This window comes from Drosophila elegans, unplaced genomic scaffold (genome assembly GCF_018152505.1).
Source record: "Drosophila elegans isolate 14027-0461.03 unplaced genomic scaffold, ASM1815250v1 contig_814, whole genome shotgun sequence".
In the NCBI taxonomy this organism is placed as follows: domain Eukaryota; kingdom Metazoa; phylum Arthropoda; class Insecta; order Diptera; family Drosophilidae; genus Drosophila; species Drosophila elegans.
The window spans coordinates 13,905,761-13,929,376 of NW_024546167.1; the positions used below are offsets into that span (position 1 = coordinate 13,905,761).

A 23,616-nucleotide genomic window follows, 5' to 3' on the forward strand; every position below is an offset into this window, starting at 1 on the left:
TGCGTCCGAATCAGCTGGCTCTGCTCTTCTGAAATTGGCAGAATTCAGAATTATTAGACGCATATTCGAAGGAATTTTCTCATTTAACCGGACCACGACAAGTAGCGACGTTTTGGGACACAGGAAAGTGCACCCGGTGGCGGCGATCGACCTAGTCGAAGTGGATACAACCAAGTGCCGTCGGGCAAAAATGCTACCCAGTCCGCTGGCGTTGCGAAATTCAGCGACAAAAACAACAAAGAAGCGACGCTTTAAATAAGAGACGTCGAAAAAGGCGAAATAATCAATTAAAATCGGAGCGGTGGCGAGCGTTTCCGGTGGCAGATTGCAAGAGTGAGGGAGCTGATCAGGATTGAGACTGCCACAAAGGACGAAATATAAAGTTGCGTGAACAGCTGCAGCAGCTGCGTGGGCAGAGACGCGGGCAGAGGTGCCGGCAGAGGCAGCGCAGCAGCAGCCAAAACCCAGACGACAACAACAACAAACGGCAGCAGCTTTTCGGTCTACCTTCCAACAATGGAAATGCGAGAGGTCTTGAGTCGCGAGGGCAGAGAAGCGAAGAATCTGCTCGTCTACCAGTTCTGCGATGAGACAACCACGAGTGGTGCTACTGGACTCGTGGGCGAAAGAGGAGCAAGTGGCGATGGAGGAGCAGCTGGAGGCGGAGGCGTTCTCTTGAACGGCGACTGTAAGACTAACAAATTGTTGCTTTCCGATACTTGGTACTATGTCTATACAAATTTGACAAACAAAATATTGCTACACATTAGAAATTCTATTAAAGGTAGCGAAACAATAATATAATAATGTAAAAAATTGCTTTAAAAAATGAATGGCTAGGCGAATCTGAATACCAGGTATTGGAAATTCAACTTTTTCAACTCTAGTTTGCCTTTGCATTTCAAACTTAAATGTATTCTTTACTACAGGCTATCGCAAGCCGCCGATGGTGCCGCCAAAGTCGCCCTGTGGTACGCCCAAAAACTGCCAATCGCCCACTTCACCAGGAATGAAATCCTCCGGAGGTGTTGGAGCAAGCGGAGGTGGAAACAGTGGGCCACGCGTGCGCAGTGCCTCCACCGGAAGAGATAAAAAGTCGGAGCTACAAGCCAGATACTGGGCCTTGCTTTTCGGAAATCTCCAGAGAGCCGTCAACGAGATCTACCAAACTGTGGAGTGCTATGAAAACATTTCCAGCTGCCAAGAGGCCATTCTGGTGCTAGAGAACTATGTGCGAGACTTTAAGGCGCTGAGCGAGTGGTTCAAAGTATCCTGGGACTATGAATCTCGGCCACTGCAGCAGCGACCCCAAAGTCTGGCCTGGGAAGTGCGCAAGAGCAATCCCACTCCCAGAGTTCGGACCAAAAGCCTCTGCAGTCCCAATAACTCGGGGAAATCGAGTCCAGCCTTGTTTCCCGGTTCTCAATCTGGGAAAACCTCACCGTGCTGTGATCATGGACAGATATCGCCCAAGAAAATGCTGCGTGCCTACGACCAAGTGCCAAAGGGAGCTATGCGTGTCAATGTCAGGGAACTCTTTGCGGCCAACAAGCGAGCCACCCAGGGGTCATCCCAATCTGACAACATGGAGGGTCCTCTGGATTTGAGTGGCGACAAATCGAGTTATGTGCAGCTAAACACCCAATATTCCCAAACGGATCTAGAGGATCCGCACTTGACATTGGCGGATGTCAGGGAGAAAATGCGCAGAGAGGCGGAGGAAAGAGAAGCTCAGGAGAGGACTGAGAAGGCGGCTTCAGAAGAACCTACCATTCCAGTAGACAAAGATTATACCGAGGAGATCGCAAACCAACTAGAGGTGCCTTCTCTTGAACAGCCAATCACAAATGAAACGGAATTGAACAAAGAGACTGCGATGTTGGAAACAGCAGCAGAACCCACTGCTCTGGAGATGACTGTGGCTTCCCTGGAGTCCATGGAGAATGCGTTGCTAAACCAGCAAGCCAACAAAGAGCCCACGCCACCCAGTACTCTTGTTAAGCCCGTGGCGGAGTTGTTCAAAAAACCACAACCCCTGAATCCCATAGCAGGCAATACTGTCCAGAACAGTCCCCTTAAGTATTCCAGTGTGCTGAATCGCCCCGTTAAGAAGGTGGTACCGCCGACTGGGGGTATAACAGTTCATAAGACAGCTGCCACTAAGCCGAGTCAGATAAAGACAGCTCCCGCGCCACCAGTCAATGGATTGCGACGCATCAAAACAGTTCTTCCTCCGAGCAAAACGACTGGAAGGAGTGGATTGCAACCACCACGACCCTCCAGCAAAACTGAGTGCTATGGCCCACCCAACAATGTGGCCTCCAGACTGTCAGCAAGATCCAGGACCATGCTAGAAATAAATGGGAGTACTGCTAATACAAATCCATCCACTGGGGTCAGAACTTTGCCGAAAAAAACTGCTCCTAGTTCTATTTTAAGCACTGCCAAAAGAACTACCATGAGTTCAAGACTCAGTTCCAGGGAGGATATAGCCAGCTCCACTTCCACCCTAAAAGCCAGCAATGAACAGCTCTCAAATTCAAGAAGCACTTTAAAAGAGGAACGACATTCCGAGTCTAAGCAGATTCAATTGCCTACAGATGCTAACGATGGCTGGTTGACTGTGAAAAACCGCAGGAGGAGCAGCATGCACTGGGCGAATAGATTCAATCAGCCCACAGGCTACGCCAGTTTGCCAACATTGGCATTGCTGAATGAGCAACAAAAGGAGCAGGAACACAAGGAGAAACAGAAGGGAGCAGAATCGTCAGGAGGTGAAGGAAAAACTCTCGGCAAATCAACTTCAGGTAAAAATGGAGCCCCATCAGTGGAGGCCAAGGCAAAAGCCAAGACAAGTTTAACCATCTCTCGACCGGAAATCAAGAATGCCAAGGCTAAGGTGAATTCTTTTCCAGTTCAGAGGAACACCACCGGCCAATTGAAGAAGCCAGAGAAGCAAGAAAAGTCAGATAGCACTGAGAAGTTGGAAAAGAAGGTGGCTCCCACACCGGTGATTCCCTCAAGCGCCACACGAAACAGCAGCAATAATGGCTCTGTTGGACGCACGTCCATAATCAAGAGACAGAAATCCGATCTTACAGGACTAAAGATGACATCCTTGCACAAGGAGTACATGAGAAGTGAGAAGAATGCGCTGAGAAAGCTTCAGCAAAAGGAGCAGGGAAACAAACAGGGAAACAGCAGTTCCTCGTCCGCGGAAACTGTCGTAGAATGTGAGTCCCTATTTGTGCATGCTAGTGATATCCAAATTAATCTAATTTAATTTAATTTCAGCCAACAACGATGACCACAGCAAGATCGATATCAAGATCCAGACCAACTGTGAGTTCTCCAAAACCATCGGTGAACTTTACGAGAGCATTGCCCACTGCAAGCTCCCAAATGGAAGCCTTAAACACAACGCCTGCATCCTAAGTGCCTGTGATGAGAACGAGGAGCAAAATACGGATGACAACGAGGAGGAGCGCAATGAAAGGATCTTAGTAGAGGTTCAGGAATCTCTGGAGCGACAAATCAGAGAGCTGGAGCAAACGGAGATCGATGTGGATACGGAAACGGATGAAACGGACTGTGAAGTTCAGTTGGAGGAGCAGGACGATGGAATCGATGGATTGGAGTTGGGTAGCGGCGATGACTCTGCTGTTTTTGTGACCATGAGTGATGACGAGAACGCCAGCTTGGAGTTGAGATACCAGGCTTTGCTATCTGATATGTCCTGGAACGAGAGAGCAGAGGCTTTGGCCACTTTGCAGGCATATGTAGCCAGACATCCCGGAAGAGCACAGGAACTGCACCAGAAGTTATCCTCGCCCTCCAGGCGTCGTTCTCTACAGGAAACTCTGAAGAAATATCAGGCAAAACAAGCCAGGGCTCAACAGAAAAGGAATCTGCTCCAGCAGGAGAAGGCAGCTAAACTACAGCAACTATTTTCAAGGGTGGAGGATGTCAAGGCAGCTAAGAATCAAATTATCGAGGACAAACGGCAGAAAATGCAGGGAAGACTCCAAAGGGCAGCTGAAAATCGAGAGCAGTATCTCAAGCAAATCATTGAAAAAGCTCACGATGAGGAGAAGAAACTGAAGGAAATTAACTTTATCAAAAACATAGAAGCCCAAAACAAGCGATTAGACCTTCTGGAGTCCTCCAAGGAAACGGAGGGAAGATTGCAAGACTTGGAACAGGAGCGACAGAAAAGGGTGGAAGAAAAGCTGGCCAAAGAAGCGGCTGTGGAAAGACGGCGCCAAGCTCTGGAAAAAGAACGCCTGTTGAAGCTCGAAAAGATGAATGAGACGCGGCTGGAAAAGGAGCAGAGGATTGGCAAGATGCAGGAGCAGAAGGAGAAACAGCGGCAGGCTCTGGCCAGGGAAAAAGCCAGGGATCGCGAGGAGAGACTTCTAGCCTTACAGGTCCAACAGCAGCAAACCACGGAGGAACTGCAGCGCAAAATCCTGCAAAAGCAGATGGAATCCGCTCGCCGCCATGAGGAGAACATCGAACACATACGACAGCGAGCTCTGGAGCTGACCATGCCCACCAGGCAGGCGGACGACGGACGTGGCGATCAGTACGAGTCCGAAGACCTCTTGAATGGAAATACCACGAGCACCACCAACGAGGACTGTGATTTGTCTTCCACCCTTAGCGACGTGGGGGGAATCTCTGGGCATTCAAGGAGCTACAAGAAGAAGATGAAGAAACTCAAGCAGAGAATGAGTCAGTGGTGAGTAAAATGAGGTTGATTAACTTTTAATGATGGAACTAAATTAATTATTGTGTTATTTCGAATTTGGTAAATTTCCGCTTAATCGTTAAAGTTTTATTGCCTGGTTGTTGTGTTTTGTATGAATAAGAAATGTAAAATGTGAACTTGGTCATCTTCCTGTTTACTAAAAGTACAATTTATAACGATTTTCCCTTCTTACAGCGCTGCCGAGTATATCGAGAGTCTGGAACCTTTACCCGCTTATATAAAAAGGGATAGTACAGTGCCCAAGCTACTTAATTTGGTGGTCAAGGGAGGAGGTGCCCAAGGATTGGATAGAAACCTAGGAAACCTTTTGCGTGTGATACCCAAGGCTCAGAACTTCGACTTCCAAGCTTTCCTCTACATGGATGCTTTGGGGATTTTGGCCAACCACGTGATCAGCAAGGGCTTTGAGGAAAACACTGAGATCTCAAGAAAGTAAGTTTGCTTGAATTCATAAATTTAAAATATATAAATACTTGTGTATTTCATAATTTCAGATCCGTTCATTTGGCCGTGCAGCTGTACAGGAATGCCTGCTCGGTGTGTCCTCAGATTGCTCGTCATGCTCTTCTGGGCAATTCCATAACCGTTCTGTTCGATGCCATCAACAAGAGTTTCCAGGTAATCCTCAAAAGCAGTCGCCACACAAAAGAAACTTTTAAGAACTTTTTGCCACCCAAACTGTTCCACAATAAAAGTGTCGCCAGGCAGTCGTCCTCGCCTTCAGGGGATGTCCGTGGGATTGGGGCAGAGCGTTGAAACAGTCGCCAAAGTTAGCAACTCACAATTCCCCAGGCCACGTCGGATGTCGCCTATGTGTATTGTATAAATTCCTACTTGGCTGGCGTTATAGTCTTGCCTGGCAGCCACTTAACACTTGGCCGCGTTTATGTCTCAGTCCGTCTTTAATCCGCGAAAAAGAAATTATAGTTTTTTGAGGGTATTTGCGGTTTCTTTTATCTTTTATCTTTTTTTTTCTGAATGGTAAAACCTGATAGTTGCTTATTAAATATTTTAAGTTGTTAAAAAAGGAAGCACACAAAATTTTGAACTGCTGCTTTCTAAATTGCTTACTTCACAAACTTTTATTTTTTAAAATATAAATCAATGTTTTTTTTTTTTAAATTATTATAAGATCCAGGTTTATATATAGTTAGAAAGAGCATTTGCAGGTCGACAAGCCTACTATACCTATTTGGCCCTTTTTAAAGTTTATTTTTCGCTTCAGCTTTTGTTTTTGCTCGTTTGGCTGGCGTTGTTTATTTGCCATTTCTTTGACGCTTTTATTTGGCGCTGTCTTTTGTTTGTTTGGCATTTTTATTTGAATTTTATTTACTGGCCTCGTGCGCTCGCTCGTCTGTCGTTTGGCCTATCAATTTTTAAGCACTAGGTCGGTACCCTGACCGCCCTTCCATGGACTTCCCCGCGTTCCCCCATCCCCACTTTCTGGGTGCTTTTCCCTTTCCTGGCCAATTTGTCAGCGTGTAAAATGTTTATACATTTTGCGGCTGCTGTTAAATCAATCGTTAAATCGCATAAAAAGCCACTCTCCCACCCAATAAATATTTTTTTTCTTACTTTTCATCTTTTTTATTTAGGTTGTATAAGTTTTTCTTTAATAATACCCCTTACTCATATAGTTAAGGGTATATAAAGCAGGTGTTTTATGATAAAGCAATCTTACTCTAAGAATTTAATATATTGTTATTGTTGTTAGATAATACTAAATTATAATTTTGTTAGCCTTGATGATATTTTAGATTTCTTTTTAAAACTCCATAAATGGATTTAAACATTTTAATTTTGATAATAATAAATTGAAATATTTGAATATTAAAAAGTTTTTCAAAATAAAGGAGTACTACGTAGTCGGGTAATTCTTCCCAGTTTTTTTTTGTACGTAATTTTTTTGTTTTTTATTTAAATCTATAAAAATATTTTTACTGCGCATCGCACTCTGAGGTTGTTGTTGTTTGTTGTTGGCACTGTTAACTTGGCTCGTGTTTATTGTCGCCCTTGCCACACCTCCTTTTTTACCTTCCTTTTTTTGTTGATGGATCAGCGCGCGCGCCGCTTGTCATGTAATAAAGAAGAAAAAGGAGAACGAGAGAAAGAGGGAAGCGAATAAGGCGCAACAAAGTGAGAAAGTTAACTGTAAGTGAGCGAGGAAGAAATATCAATTAACATTTTGATTGATGTGGATCTATCTTTCTCTGTCGGTCTGTTGTTGCTGCTTAAATTGGTAATTAATTTAAACACGCGGCGAAGAATTTCATTGTTGGCCCAAAAATGCATGCAACAATTGTGCACTGCTACTTAAATTCGTCTGATATATATTTAATGTTTATATGCCTGATATTTTTAAATACAAAATATTTTTATTTAATTATTTTAACATAAGAGACTTTCAACTAACAGTGTTTTCCTTTTGTTCCTTTTTTGTTTGTATGCTGCTAAGCAATTTTAAAGCAGTTTATCAAAACGTTAAACACCAAAAGGGACACTTTTTGGTTTCTAATGTTGATAATTTACTTACATAATAAAAAAGAAGCAAGTCTTCCAAAACATTTTTATATAAAATCAAGACGTGCGTATAAACGAAATGCATGTTTTTCTAACTTCTTTTCGAACTGTTGCAGATACCCGAAGAAAAATCACCACAACATCCGGTCGAGTTGTCCACGGAGCTAATGCTGGCCTGCACGGAGGCGCTGTCCTCGAGTTACGTGAAGAAGAACACCCACCCAAAAGTTCCGGAACGCCTGCCGGACATGATAAAGTGAGTACAACAACAGCAAGTGCAACTACGCCGGTTTATTGCGGCCAACTACAAAAACTTCGAATGAAAAAAGGGGAATTCCCTCGAGTTCGAAAAAGAGTTCGAAAGCTGATGAGGGTGGGAGTAAGATGTCTATAGTAGTCTGTGTTGTTGCTATTCCCTTCGCACAACAGAGAGGGCGTGTCCGCGCGAGAACGAGATAGCGAATGCGGCTGCGCTGCCTGCGCCGAAGTCGCTGTAGTCTGCGCTGCCCGCGTCACCCCGCTTAAAAAATGTTATTTTTAATTTTAACTTTTATTTAGTTGGTCACACTGATGCACAGCATATGGGTCGCTCTCGCATGATTTTGGGGTTATATTTATCCCTGTGCTTTACAAAAAATTAAACGTTTCTTTTATGAAAACGGATATCAGATTAATTGATTTGATTATTTCTATTATTAATCGTTATTGTTGGTTTCTTAAGGTAACACAAATGTCGACAAACAACAAATTTAATAATTAAACTCTTTCAAAAAACAACTCTTGGAAAAGGTTATAACTTTAAAACTTGTATTTAAAAATATTGATAATTTCTTTTTTATTATCCACATTTTTTTTTTGGATGTTTGCAGTTTGTTCTGTAATGTTTCTACTCCTCTTTACTTCGGTTATTGATGTTCGTTCAGCGGAAACTTTAATGTTGCATCAAGTTCGGCTATTTCTGATCCGTCCGACTCCTTTCCCCCTTTCGTCTGACTGTTTTTCTTTAATTTGCGCTCATTTTTGTGGGCAAAGTTTTAATCGAATTGTTGTTATTGTTGACGTTTCTATAGCTTCCAAATATAGACGCCATTTTGTTCAACTATGTTTATGCACAGTAAAAAAATAATTTTTCTTCCTTCCTTTGTAATATTCTTGGGCTTATGGTTTACTTTATTATACAAAGGCCATGATTTTTTTAAAAAAAAGTCAAAAGTTTTTTCATAGTATAAAAATGTTTTTTATAAATGCATTGCTTTAATATTACAGTTTAACCATCCTAACAGTAGTGCTCGATTTTTTTTTTATTGAGCAATTTTTATTAAAAACGATTATTTAAAATATAATATTTGAAAAATATTTGAAAAATATAATATTTGAAAAATGAAAAATGATTGAAGATCGCAATTATACAACTTATTTTTCACTGGACATGGATTTTTTTTATTTGTCGCTAGTATGCATTAGTAAGTTTTTTGTGTGTTTGTGTTATCCCTACTATGTTCCATAGAAAAAACTTTCTTGTTATGCATTTACCAATTGTGAATTGGCTTTTGTTTGTTACATTTGCGTTTGTTTTTGTTTCGGTTTTTTCTACCCATTTTTTGTGTTGGCTTTCCTTCCATGTGCTGTGGCTTTTGTTTATCCTTTTGTGTGTGCTCTGGGCTCTGACCAATTTTCTGCCTTTTCCTAGCTGTTTGCTTTTTATTTTTTGTTATCCCATTTTTTTGGCTACCGTTTTTTTATGTCCTTTATCAATTTTCGTTTGTTTATATTTTCAATTTGCTTACAAAAGCTTTTCGTTTATTTTATTAGCCAGCCATTGTTGTGTTTTTTCGTTAGTGTGTCTCTTTTGCAGCCTTTTGTGGTGGCTGCTGCTGCCTTTTATCCTTATTCTTTTGGTTGCTCGCCTTTATTCCTTCGGCCATTTTTCGTAGCGCGCTTTTCGGCGCTCAATTCAATTACAGCGTTTGCAAAATCAAATTTTCGTTTGACTATAATTTTTGGGGAAACAACCCCCGACTGGCCCACATCCATTTTTATGCCTGCACCTTGCGCCATTTTGACTTGAAAATAAATAAACTTGCTTGAATGGGAAACTCAATTCGCCGCACTTGAATGGTCCGCCATCTTGCACTTCTTCTTCATCTCTCCCTGTTCCGTTTCCTGTTTCTTCGTCCATTTTGGCCACGAAATATTTGGCATTTTCCGGCATCCTAATTCGATTGCAGTTTTCTTTCTCTTTCTTCTACGTGCCGCTTTTTGTCGGATGCATAATTAAATTGTTGTTCACTTATTTTTTACGTTTAATTGTTCAGGTGGTATGGGGCAGCTTCAAATATTTTGTTTTTAATTTAAATAAAGTCTTTGAAGAGTCGTTTAATCGAATTAAAGTTGACAAAGAGGAACTTTTATTTCTAGACAAGGGTTTCTCTTCTCTTAAAAACTTTGTTTGGAACTCGGAAACTTCTGGTTAAAAAAAATTTTGCTATTGCAGTTTTTCTTTCTAAAAGAGAAACTCCATTTGCTGAATTTTAAAGTTTTTTTCTCTTCTAATTAAATTTCACTTTGTTTTGCTAAATGATAAAGGAAAATACAAGATACAAGGTACAATTAAAAACCGAGCAGCCATGGGAAATGTTTGCAGCCCACTACAAGATTCTGTTAAATATTAAATTTTATATTGATTTTTGAAGGATACCTTTTTTTAATTCAACGAACTTAAGCTTTACTTGAGTTTTAAAATTATTGTGTGCTTTTCATACCATTAATCATAGTACACCTTTATTGATTGAATTCTATTTATTCAAATATTGCGCTTAGCTTTGGGTAACCGTATTGCCCACCATAAATTTTGTCCTCCCACCACCTAAAATGTCATTCCCATTCTAAAACCGTGACAAATTTGATTTGCATCGCTCTGGCACCTTCACATCACACAAAAAGCGGTGCGCAGATCTATGAGATATCTTTTTACAATGTAATTGATTCATAATTAATCAACACAGTCATTAGCCCTCCTTGTAAAAAATGGGAAGTAAATATATTTTAATCACGATTTGATCATCAATCGAAACAACTGAAAAGGAGGCACATCGCAATCATAACGATGATTTGGCACGCGATAAAGCAAACACCCCTAGGCGAGGAATCGAAACCAGAATCCGAACCGGAACCCCTTTACTTTCCATGCCACCCCTAAAAAGCAGTCATAATGAAATATGCATAATTCTCTGGGTGTAGGGAAAAAAATCTTTTCGATATTCCCCAGCCGCGTGCTCGTCCTTCGGCTTGTCTGCTCCTGCTGCTCCTGCGGCTGCTGTTTTCACTGGCAGGATGTCAGCAAGGACGACATGCTGGCAAAGTTACTTCCGCCTGCTGCTGAACTGCTCGGCTGCTGTGCGGCAGTTAATTTAATTACCCTTTAAGTAACCAGATCGAATGGCCAATTTGGAGTTATGGCCGACAGACCTTGGAGCTGCTGAATTCACATCCTGCAGGATGTTGGCATGCATTGGTCCGAGTGTGCAAGTTTTTGTGGCCTGCACTTTGCAATTGACATTGTTAACCAGACTACACTAGGCTAAACAAAACAAAAAAACAGGAAAGCTCTTTTCTATAATGTTTTTACAAAAAAAAAACGTGAAGAAATAATTGGTAATGTAGGTATTATAGTATAATATTTAGAAGGGTGAAGAGTGCGAGTTAAAACAACTAAAGCTGTCCAAAATCAATACTATTGCAACGGTATGGAAACAGTTATAAATTGAATAAACATGTTTGAAAATTGTATGATGAAAATTATAAACAAAAACTTTTGAGAAATAATAACTATATAAACAAGTTCATTACCCAATTGTTGTAACATTGTGAATTATTTAACTAATGAAATAAAGTGTTATCTAATTACTTATCATTATACCTAATGGTTGTTTTGCTAGTTTTCATTCTCCCAGTGCCAATAAAACTTTGGCTCAATTACAAGGACAGTATCTGGCATCTAAGCACACTCGCACACCCACACACACGTGGCTGTGGGTTTTATTTTACCATCGACATATTAGTGAAACTATTTAGACCTTAAACTAGACAGCAACCATGGTCTTTGGCTCTCCTATCTGGTCAAATGTATTAATTTCATTCTTGGTCCTTTGTCCTCGTTGCTCTTCACTCTTCACTCTTATCGCTTTCTCTTACTCTTTTGAAAATATCCTTCAACGTCTCCTGTTTCTCCTCGCTGGGCCTTTGTTTGTTGGTTTTTTTTTTATGTGCTGCGTTTAATATCCGATTTCAGTTTTCCCCCTCGTCTCTGTTGATTCTTTTTGACAAAAGGCTGAGCATAGGGAAAACTCGGCTCAGTTGTTGTCTCTTTCGCTTTGTTTGGCTTTGGCGAAGTTTCCTATTTGCTCAGTGCGCCGCTCCTTTTGTTTGTCCCTCGCCCTTTCCAGTTTTTCCCACCCCCGCATGCAGGAAAATCAAAATATTGACTCTTAACGGTGTGCTTATTGATCTTTCAGCTACCCCAAAAAAAAGCAGAGGAGGAGGGTGAAAAATTGGGGGTAGGAGGTGGCCTTATGTCAAACTAATGTCAATTGAAATTAAAACTGCAATGAAGTACACTTAAATTATTTAATAAAAAAAACGAAAAGTCGTTTCCATCGTGCTTTAAATTGCTATGAAGTAACAGAATTTCGCCTGTACAAAAACCACCTGCCAGCTTTTTGCATGTCATAATTGAATTCAAATCAGAAAACTGTCACACAACTAATCAGAGTTGTCATCTGTCTCCTCCTCTGACTGTATTCAACTGCTCAGCTACAGCTCAGTTTCAATTTCTATTCGAGTTTCAGTTTTCGTTCTCAGTTCTCGTTGCTCATCTGTTCGTTTCGACATTCAAACTGTCAAAAAGTCAGCATCAATTACAGTTACAAAGACATCATAGCAAAACCCCTGCACAAAAACCCACACAAATATCCCGAATTCGGTGCAGTGTGAGTGCAGGGGCGGTGTTTTTTGGGGGTGTGGTACAAAATAGAGAGGGGTCAAGGGTCAGAGTAGCAGCTCAAAAGAAGTGTAGCCCAAAACTTCGCTGTAGATTTGCATCAAAATGCATTTGGCCATAAGGGACTGACGAAAAAACTAGATTTATGAGGGTGGTTTAAAGAGTTTTTGGAAATACAAATTGTTAAGACATTTAACCAAAATTAAACGGCAATATTTCATGCATTAAATAGTGAGAAGGTTTTAAATAAATGTTTACAAAATAGTATAAGTATTTCCGAATGTGAATCAAACCTTTAAAAGTACATATATTAAAATATAACAACTTTCAAGTTTATTTTTCTTGAATCTATTTATTTATACTGAAACTATTGTGGAAAAATTAAAATTTTTTTTTTACATTTTCCGAAACTTACTTTTGAGTGAACCCTCTCCTCGCATAACCCGAAGAGGTCATATGCAAAAGTCTGACATATGCGCTGACATTTTGCATGCAAAAAGGCGCAGCAGCCTCAGCAGCTATGAGCTATGTGCTATGTCCTTTCCCTGTCCTCGTCCTCGTCGTCCCCTCAAACTCCTGTCCCTTGTCGAGCTGCATGTCAAAAGTTTGATGAGTGCCTGTCCAGCTCCGCCGCATGTCAAAGGATGAACCGAGGGGTGGTGAGGGAAGGGGAGGGGAGGGGTCGAGCGGTACGGCTTTTGGCTATTGAATTACCTACAGGCTCAGTCCGAGACTGATCCACTCCTCGTTTGAGTGCATTCGCTTTGATTTTTGGGCTTGTTTTTTTTTTTTGCACTGCTCTGTTTTGGGTTTTTCCTCTCTGGGGAAAACTCACGGGGGAGGAGGCGGCGGGGTAGCAACCACCCACCAAGATGAAGTTGTCTCTAGTAGGCGACATATGTAAAATGTGTAAAGTGCAGTGCCGGTTACAGTTAATTTAATGCTCGTCAGATGCGAAGTACTATATCTCCGGGATGATAAGGATGCACCCTCTATAAAATCACATGCTTTTTGGTTCCGTTTTTAATGTTACATCACTTGGAAAAATATATCATGTAATTGAAAACAAGGCCATAAAAATTGTGACTTCTAATAATAAATGAACAAAATTTCAAATACTATTTAAAAATTCTGATTAGCTTTAAGGTTTTTACAAAATATTTTTTTTGGAATTAATTAATTTGATGCAGAAATATATCAGAATTGGTATTTATAAGACTTTAGAAAGTGTCAGTGCAATTATAATTTCAAAATAAAATACTGATAAACATGATTATTGTTAGTACATAGAAACCAAAGAAAGAATTATTTAAATCTAACACCGAAGTAATCAAGGATAGTTTTTTCAAGTGCAGTTAATAGTTAATGCGCATCGGTAGCTCTCAAAACAAACAGGAGCAGGAGGGTGATTATGAGGGGGTGGAGATAAACAAGGCGCAAGGACAAGGACAACCAACTGACGCATCACTCAATCAAATGGCAATTGTGAGGGCTTAACACGAGGCCTCGGGCCGCAACACAATCGGAATACCGAGCAACCCTCGCACTATAGTTATATGGCAGATAGTCCCGGTTACGGTCGCATCCCCTGCTGAAGATCCCGAAACGGGGACTAAAACTGGTGCAAATTAACACGCTAAGCACTTGAATCGGGCCAAATGTGGCATGAGTAATGCCCTCAAGTGGCCACCAGATGGCGTACATTACAAGCCACTAATCCGAGAGCTATCCACTACCCCACGCGATTTTTCATACCTCCTCCCATGATCCACATAAAAATTTACGATGCAAACTAAAAATCTTCGCAAAAGTATTTTTTGAAATGGCCCAGCAGTAAAGGTCATTTAGCACTAAAAAGGAAAAGTCGCTCCTATGGTTATGGCTATTCAATGGTTGTTGAAATATATACTCATATACTCATAAATGGGGGCGCCGCATTTATGATTGGGCGGCGACTTTCCATAAATTCTAATTTGATTTTGCCACTAAAGTGCCATAAGAACGCAATTTGGTTCCGACTCCCCATGCATATATACATGCTTATACATTTATTTAGTGGGGCTGTGGAACCTTACGTTGGGCATAATTTTTTACGATGCTCACTCGGCGACATTTTCATTCGTTCGCCATTTTCCATTTTTTACTTTTCCGCACACAGTCTCAAAATGGGAAAGCCAAATCACAGGCGCCCATTTTCAGTGACTTGAGCCCTAGACTCAAACTTCCCAATCCTGAAAAACTTTACTAAGGGGGTATATAAAATTTTCTAAGGCGTTTCTAAAATATGAAATAAAATATATATTATAAGTAAACAAATTTTTTGTGATCTGTTTTAAAAAGGTATATAAAATGCGATATTGAAATTTTTCATTTTTTCTGGATAATAAGTACCTAAATGTAAATTATGTTTTTAAAAAGCAACTCATATTTAGTTTGCCAATGAGTTCATAAATTTAACTTTTCATTATGTTTATTTGCATTGGTTTAAAATTTTTTAAAATATAACTGCTTATAAATTGCCTCATATGCAATATCATTTTAGTTTCAAAACTTAAAATTTCTTTTTAAAAAGTTATCAAATGCTATTCATGCTTTATTTGCTAAAAGTTGTAAAATGTTGTTTAATTCTTTAATTTTAATTAATATCTCCATCGAGTAGAGTATTCCAGTATTCGCTTGGCGGTTTTTAACTTAGGTACTTTTAATGCCCGTGCCATTTTTTGTGACCCACCTCCTGTTCGTGTGTGTTGTTCGACTGGCTTTAGTTGGTCTTGTTGCTATTTTATTTTATTATATGCACTTTTCTTCTACAAAATGGCGGCAAACGTCGCCGCATGGTCCTGTTCAGGGTCTTTCTTTGGGTCTGGGATGGATTTCCAGAAGGAAACGTCGGGGGGAACATCGTTATGGTTGCGGTTATTTGGCGCCATGTTTTTGTGCTGCTGCCGTTGGGTTTTCCAGCTTTTTCTTTTTCGCGCCTCGTTTGAGTTTTACGAGCGGCTTTACTTTCTCGCAGCTATTTCGACTTTGGCTTTTTAACAGCCTTCAAAAGGTTCACGGGGGATTTGCCGACCCAATCCCGATGCTAAATCCCGTCACCGTCGCTGCCCCACGTGTGTTGTCCATTTGTGACGTTGATTTCGCCCCCTCCCCCTTAATGTTTCCGTCCTATCTTTTCGGTTTTCTGGATCTGAGCATCTGCGGTAGGCAGGAGAACAAGAAGCCGCCGCCTTATGTTGAACGGTGACAAGCTCCATATGGAAATCAGTCAGGCACTGACAAAAAGTCTAACTAATCTGAAGAAACCGTGGCTATAAATATAAAGGAAGTTAATTAGTTAAACACATCTGTAAATAAAAGTATTATTATTATATTAACATTGAATCTGATAATTAAATATTTTAAATGAGGTTTTTGTTCAATGATAATTTCCAATATTCAATTGGTTTTTCATAGTTTATTTATAATAATTAATAACTTAAACTGTGTTGTTTATAGGAAAGGAATTTATACACAAGCAAAACTTACAGGACATTATTTTGGTAGATTTCAAATTTAACAGCGAAAAACTTTCCCTACTTTTCCCCAACAAAAAGTATGCATTGCCATTTCTTAAGAACACTTTTTTCACAGTGTAGATGGCTAAAAACTGCTGAAATTTTATTTTCAACGCGCGTGGCGTAATTGAAGATGCCCGAACTCTTTCCCCCGCCCCTCTTTCCCCCGTCTGTCAAAACATATATATATATATTTAATATAAGACAAAACGTTTACCCCGTTGTCTGTCGCCCCAATGTTTTTCCGTGTGTGTTTTTGGGGTAAATGGAAAACGCTTTGGGTGGCGTTCGTTACTAAGAAAACACAGGAGACATGACGCGAGATGGAATGGTTTGGTATGGTATTGCTCTATGGATGGATAGATGGATGGATGGATTGGATGGACGGCTGACGTGTTGATGAATTTTCATTTTAAAAACCCGGCTAGACAGGATCGGCATTATATATCCCACGGAGTGATTGCCACATCCGTGTTTGTCTTTGCCCTTCGTTGGCCTACCGCATGCAGATTTATTTTTCCTGCCATATCTATAACTTGCGTTTACTTGAGTTTCACTCGAGATACTTTTCATCGACTTCTTGGATTTCGTTAGCCCCCTTCGTTTTTTGCGTATATTTTTTTTTGCTCACTTTTCTGGCTAAATCTTGAGGGCACACTTGACAGCTCAATCTCGGCACTTGCCAGGCACTCTTTAAAATTTCCTTACCCTTAACCCGTGGCTCTCCGCTTAATGTGAGTTTAATCATTGATGTATAAAAAAAGTGAGCAACAACCCCGAGGGCACACATCTATCTGCATCCCTTTAAACCGAACTGACAACCGAATGTCTTAATTTATTCATAACTTTTTATATATGTTTATTAGACTGCGCAGACCGAGGGGAGGCTATTATATTGTTGTTCTACGGCCAGAATGCAACCCCCCACTCCGCGCTAAATAATTTCCATGTTTTGATTTATGAATGATAATGCGCTGTGACACATCCCAACTCGAACCCGATTCCAAACCCAAGCGAAGCGAAGCGAACGGAGGCGAGTTCTTGATTTTGGCATATGTCTGCATTGCGTTTAATTTGCATTAATGGGCGTGGTAATGGGCCTGCTCCCGTGGTCGCCCGATTTCTGGGCGGTTTAATGAGGCGCAGCCTTATAAAAAGTTTAACACATTCCGCAATGTGCATGCCTGAAAATATTTTAAATAATGGCTTCTGTAGCAACTGTCGCAAAAAAAGGGTAATATCTGGATTAATGGGCGGGACAGGGGGTTATAAGTCAATAACTAATATCGTTATTATAAATCAATTTTAAAGGATTAAAGGGGCAACGAGGAGGGTTTTTCGTTGAGGCTAAACAAATGTTCATCTATAACTTTGAAATGGTTTTTTGAACTATCGGGATTACTTTAAACCTTACAAAAATTAAACCAAATAATTGTTAATAAAATAATGGTGCCTAACTATATAATTAATTTGCAAATATATATGCTTGTATGTTTGTAAAAGCTTTTATTGGTTAAACAATTATCCTTGTTGTTAGACAAATTGTGTATTTTTACACCAACGGCTTTAGTATAAGCCGAGCACTGATTTCTTGACTTGGCTGGCGCTTTTAGCCACTTGGCGAATTATTTATGATGGGCTCAAAAAGCCGAGGCGCAGATTCTTGTGTATAAATATGCATATCTTATATACCTCATGCGAGGGCAATCCTTTCGCTGCGGTTTTCGCTATGCGCTGTACCTTGATCTCCGCTGGATTGCGGTTTGCGGCGCCTGTCCTGCCGTCTCTTTCGGTTTGTATCTACCCCTCTCTTTCTGCTACAGCGTTGAAAATCAATTTACGTCAATGTCTGGGTTCGGGCATCCTCATTCTCCAACTGAATCATCATCATCATCATCCGGCGACTGTCGCAAGGTAAATGAATTAAAAGTGTTGTTGTTGCTCGGACGATACGTACAAATTCATTTGCATTCAGAAATAAAAATAAAATGTAAGGGGAGAGCCCAGAAATTAATTACGATCTCAACTGGAACTCTTATCAGTCGAAGGTGCGGCCCTGAAAAAAACACACAGCTGCATTTTTCGCCTCTCCGCCTGTCATTTGATTTGTATTTCTGATGTTCTTATTTTACACTCCGTTTTTTTTTTGCTGTGGTTTTTTATTTAACGCTTAATTACGAAAAATTACAAATTAGTTAGATTTTCAAGGGTCTCCGTTGACAGCTGTGCGACCAACAAAAAATAAGGGGCCTTTGGACAGGGCGTGACCGTAACTGAGGTCCTTTCGAGTCCTTCAGCGTGACCGATTGAATTCAATTGGTTTCCGCACACACTTATATTGGAAAACTATAAAAAAATAGTTCAAAAATTGTGAAAAGAACCCTCTTTTAAAGTTTGAAGTTTCGGTTATTAGAAGTTTAGATTTGGTTTCAAAAGGTATTCGAATAATTCGTACCCTGCTAATATAATAATTGTATATTTCTTTATGTGATTTTGCAAATTTTTAAGAAAGGTGTCTTATTTTGTTATAAAAATTGTTTAGAAAATATTTATTTAAATACCTATTGAGCAGCAATTAGAATACTCTCTGTTTTAAAATTCAAAAAAACATTGTCCCATTATTATTTTTACATTACCTTTCCATAGAAATTGAAATTTCGCATAGGTCTCCCGTAGAGAATCTTTTGAAATCATAAGCGCGCTCCGCCTCAGCCAAAACATTTACAAATGCAATTAAAGCATAACAGTCCACCCAAAGCATAAACCATAAATATAAATCCATCCGCACATAGGGGTGCCATCTTTTCATTGACCATTTCGCTATGCCTGCCACAGGATATTTTCAAAAATATCCAAATTGTGTGCACCCGAATGCGGTCAATTCAATTTCGATTTCAATTTCCATTCCGAATTGCATTTCCCGGGCAATAATTGATGGGCAGCATAGGACTCGGGCCTCTTCCTTTCGCTGTTCTGCCCTCATTCAACAAAGGGATAAGTCTAAGTAAGTGGGTTATTAGCACCGCAGGATGTCCGAAGTGGCAAAAGGACATGCAGGCCGAAAGGAGACCCCCTGCCAGCGAAACGGAACCCTTGCTGGGCATTAGAGAGTCACGTCCCAGCTCCTGTTGATGTGATTATTGTTGTTGGAGGCGTTTCATATTAGTAATGTAAACATACACAGGAAAACAATGTGAAAATGTCTGTTTCAATTCGGTATCGATATAGAAATGTCTTGGGATTTGATCTATCTACTAATAAAATTTGTTATACTGGAAATGACAAACAATATTAGATTTAAATCTTAGCACCCCTGAGTATATACATTTTAAAAAGTCCAAAATGGCCTTAATTATATATTTAACCCTAGTAGACAACTTAAATAACGTTACACATCCACGATACATATATTTATAATTTATTAAATAAACTCAGTAATTGTTGATATTTCTTTATGTGCATTTAAGCAGAAAAGGTAAAGGGGATCACCACCCGGCAATTGAAATTCATAAGAGGTCTACAATTCCGAGTCGTAGCTCCATTAGCCACAATTGAGATCTCTTCGTGGCAAATCCCTGTGACATGACGAATTGTTTAGTCCTGCCAAAGATTTATGTAATAAATATATCCCCCTGCCACTGTTTTAGTGACAGCTGCTGTACGTGCTGCCCTAGTAAGCGCAATAATTGTGATGATAAAATGATGATGATGATGTCACACTGTTGGTGGCCCTTAATGATAACGATGTCCCAGCTCTTCTCGCCCACTGATAATGCTACTTAACTCCACATGCCCACATTTTTCGCGTCGCCCATTAAAAGTTCACCCTCCCGCAGTACAACAATCCCCTCGCCCCCCTCATCCACTGAATCCCTTTATGGCCATAAAGGAGGCGACCAACTTGCAGCATGAAATTATTTTACACGCGCTCTAATGCATAAACATGGCCAACAAAGTTGGCTGCCAAAGACGGCACCAGGTGTTGCGTAATTTCAGCATCATCATTGATAGCCATGCACTTGCCGAAAAATGTTTAAAGACTTTTTTTGTAAGCAGTATAAATTGTTTTTTATATGTTATGAATTGCTCTAAAATGTGTTGATAGATTATATTTTAAATGATTAAGAAAATCAATAAATATTCCCAACATTAATCATAATTTGTAATTTTTAATTTATTTATCACTTTGTCTGATGAAATGTAATTTAAGATTAAAATTTTCTAGTTACAAAAAGTCTAGTTTAAAGCCGATTTAAAATGTTTTATATATTTTGGTGATTGTTCCCATACCCCAATGAGCTACCTCCGATTCATTCGCCTACCTTGAATATATTCAAATGCCATTTCGACCGAGGGTTGCTCCTCTCAGCCACTTGTGGGCAATCAGAGCCCTCGACTTTGGCCGGCTGTTTGACTGCCGATTGCTACCCCTAAAACTGCGACTCGAGTTGCATTGTTTTGACATGACACCCGAATAGGGTAGCCCCGGGATATATCCTCCCTTTCAGGACGGGGGGATGGCGAAACACAAGGCGCAGGCGCGACAGTTTTAACCCTCCGCAAAGAAAAACAGTTGCTCTTAATCAAGTGCTGACAACCAGCAGAGAAAACAATTTGAAATTGCATTTTAATCAACTCCGGCTCGTGCTCACTGCGGAAAATTAAGGGGTAGCTACAAGCTACCTTTCCCTGCTTTCTTTTTTTCCGGTTTAGTTTTCATTTAACACCTTTCGATCCGTGTGTGTCGCTTGTTTTGCCTGCCGGCTACAATCGAATATCCTAATGTTGTTTTAGGCCCACCGCAAGGCGTTGAGTTTTATGCACATGCCTCCGACCTGAATCTAAATCTGAATCCGAATCGGGTTCGGATTGGTTGCTATATGTGTTCTCGGGTGCAAAAATAGCAGCCAGCTGGCATTTTTCCAGCCTCCGTTGTTGACTTTACTTGATTGAATGAATTTGAATCTGATGAATTTCAATGATTCGTGTTGAAATTGAATTACTACGAAAGCTGCTAAGCAGATTTGGTTGTGAAAACACAGAATGTGTTGAGGTTAAACTGGGCAAGGCATTTTTGCGTAAATTAAAAATGTATGTGTAGGTAAATGCAGGAGAAGTTATTAACTAAGCAGATTATTTGTTACGAACGTAAATTTAGTTTAAGCATTTTTATCCATATTTCTAAAAGATGTAATACATGTTTCAAGATTGTTACTTAAAAAACATTGATGAGAACAATACAATCATTAAAATTACTCCAAATGATTTGTCGAATCTAACTTAAAACTTTTAGTGATTGTAAAAAACGAATGTTCTCAATTAAAATCAATGCATCAATTAGTCAAATTAAATTAACAGTCGATAGACTTATGCAATAAAGACATGTTAATACTTAATTTACTTAATTTGTTTTGAAACTTTAAGCTGACAAAAAAGAGATTTCAATAAAAGGCCCGTAATTCATGCGCAACTTTTAGCCACCAATCCCATAAACAGTTTTAAAATCATTTGTTCATTTGTTCTCCAATGCCACGTGGACTGCAAATTTTGTTTTAAAGCCCGCCGACAATGGCTATATAATTCTTTCATATGCTAATGAGCAGCACGCGTCTAGCATTAAATGTGCTCAAAATGCAAAAACCGATTAGCAAAAGATTCAGCTACGTTCGCCCATAAAATGCTGCTAAATGTTTGTAAGCAAATACGAGTGGCATTTGTGAAGAGTGTGTGGTATGCCGAGAACTGTGACATTGCATCCATTTAGCAGCTTTTGCAGCTTTTGGAGATTCAAGTGCAAGTCCTTCTCAAACCATTATATTTCTTTTGCGGAAAAAAGATTGAAAGAGAAATTGTTGTGCAAATAAATTTTGATGTTTTGATTTCAATTAGGCGAGTGCTGATTACAAACACTAAAAATATCAAACAGAACTCACTCTCCCTGTGCGTTCATTATTTTCTGTGTGATTTATCATAATAAACGCAAGCGAATCATCAACAAAAGGAGTTCATTCATCGTTCGATGTTTACAATACAAATGAATGGCACACAGATTTCTGCTATTTAAGTGGCAAGCCATAAACATACACAGATCTATAACATTCTATATATGAGTGATTGATATGGCATGGCAATGTCCTGCCGCAGAATTCTGGGAATTTCGTTGACCATGAGAACAGCAGTAGCAGCAGCAGCGTCAAAAAGCAAACACGGCCAGCAGCAATTTTTATATAGCCGAAAAATCCATTTTGACCCCTTTTGACACAGCCAGAAGTCCTGTTCGCAAATAAAAGCGTCCATTACTCAAACGCTAACACACACGCACACACACACACATACACAAGCCAGCAAACACACGCACACCCACAAGAGAGAGACAAACAAAGCAGCAAGGACTACGTGCCGTTGCCAGGATGAGTCCCAAAGTCCCGCTCTTTTATATCTGGATCTGTGGTGCCAGCTTAAGGTACTTACCAAAAATAGCCAACAAGAGTTCTAGAATTTTGTTTAAAAATAAATTCCTTTTGGTTGTATAATATATAAAATCAATTTTATACCCATTAAACAATTAGTTTAAAATTTATTAAGAAAGTCAAACATAATCAGAATATTTATTTTAAATTGTTTTAAATTGTGGTACAAAATTTACAATTTTGGTGTTTATTTTTACGCACAAAACTAGTTCTCATAAAAAGTCCAGCATTTTGTCTTTAAAAACTATATATGTGGCAACACTAAAGATGGCTAAATAGAAACCGCGAAAATAAAGCTAAAAGCGCATCCCTGATGATCCCATGCTGATATCCCCATAGCATTTCTGGCGTTGTCAACTGTAAACATACTTGAGCTTCCTGTTTTGCTATTTGTGCCTCGCATCGCACACAGGACACTTAGCGCAGACAGGCGGACGCAAGGACACAGGGACACAAGGACACCCGGACGCAGGGACAACCCACACGATGTTTGCTCTCCTGGTTGGTCAATCTGAACCCGCCGCTCACCCTTCGGACTGCTGGGCAAAAAGTACTCGGCAAACTCATCAGCACCACAAAAATATCCTTAATAATTTTCTTAAACCAACAAGCACAAAGCTAGCACGGAGCATGAAGGATGCTTTTACCCCGCCGGGTCTGTGGGTGACCTCCCCTTTTCCACTGGACTGTCATCGTTTGTCATGTGTCCCGGCCGGAGTTTCGCCTGTGGAAAAGTATTTAGTTCGTTGGTCGCATCAATCCAAACACAAAATGGCCAACACCCGGGCCAGAGACGTATCGGATGTGGCCGAGGTTTCCTTTCCCAGGACCAAGGACCCCGGACAGGACATAATCGTCAGCGCCGTAAAATAAACAGCAGCCAAAAGCAGCAGCCAACGATGGCGACAAAATAAAAATAAAATGCGACAACACAGGGCGAAAATGGATGTCGAGGGGGTAAACCACTGGCAGGACGCCCAGACAGGACATTTCGGGTGTGAAAAGGCATTTGGTGGAAAGCTCGAAATAAAAATAAGAATCCCCAGCTGGAAAAAAAAATTAACATCCTTGTTAGTTGTGAAAACACGTTCGCTAAATACGCGCGACAGTTGCAGGCATCGCCATCCCCTCATCTACTCCCCCTTTTAATCATCAAGGACCTCCCTTAAGTGTGTGTTCGTGTGTGTGTGTGTGGGGGACAGGCGCAAATATTTTAACAAGTGTCAAATGCACACGCTACTTAACTCAAGCTCTGTCTCTCTTGTTTAATAAACAAAATAGTTGCAATTGCCAAGAATA

At 40.1% G+C, this 23,616-nt stretch overlaps 1 protein-coding gene across 2 annotated transcripts in view; it reads left to right on the forward strand.

The window, feature by feature from the left end:
• Positions 1-6: 6 nt before the first annotated feature.
• Positions 7-23,616, forward strand: part of LOC108138957 (S phase cyclin A-associated protein in the endoplasmic reticulum) — a 29,359-nt gene continuing 5,749 nt past the window's right edge. Inside the window, exons 1-7 of one of the 2 annotated variants that reach the window (XM_017261538.2) lie at positions 7-688; positions 930-2,807; positions 2,916-3,233; positions 3,295-4,741; positions 4,946-5,203; positions 5,266-5,389; positions 7,408-7,547. In XM_017261538.2, the coding sequence (XP_017117027.1) occupies positions 517-688; positions 930-2,807; positions 2,916-3,233; positions 3,295-4,741; positions 4,946-5,203; positions 5,266-5,389; positions 7,408-7,547 (4,337 nt within the window). In that variant the 5' untranslated portion in view covers positions 7-516. Of the gene's footprint in view, positions 689-929; positions 3,234-3,294; positions 4,742-4,945; positions 5,204-5,265; positions 5,390-7,407; positions 7,548-23,616 lie in introns of both variants that reach the window. The other variant, XM_017261537.2, reaches the window with a different exon arrangement.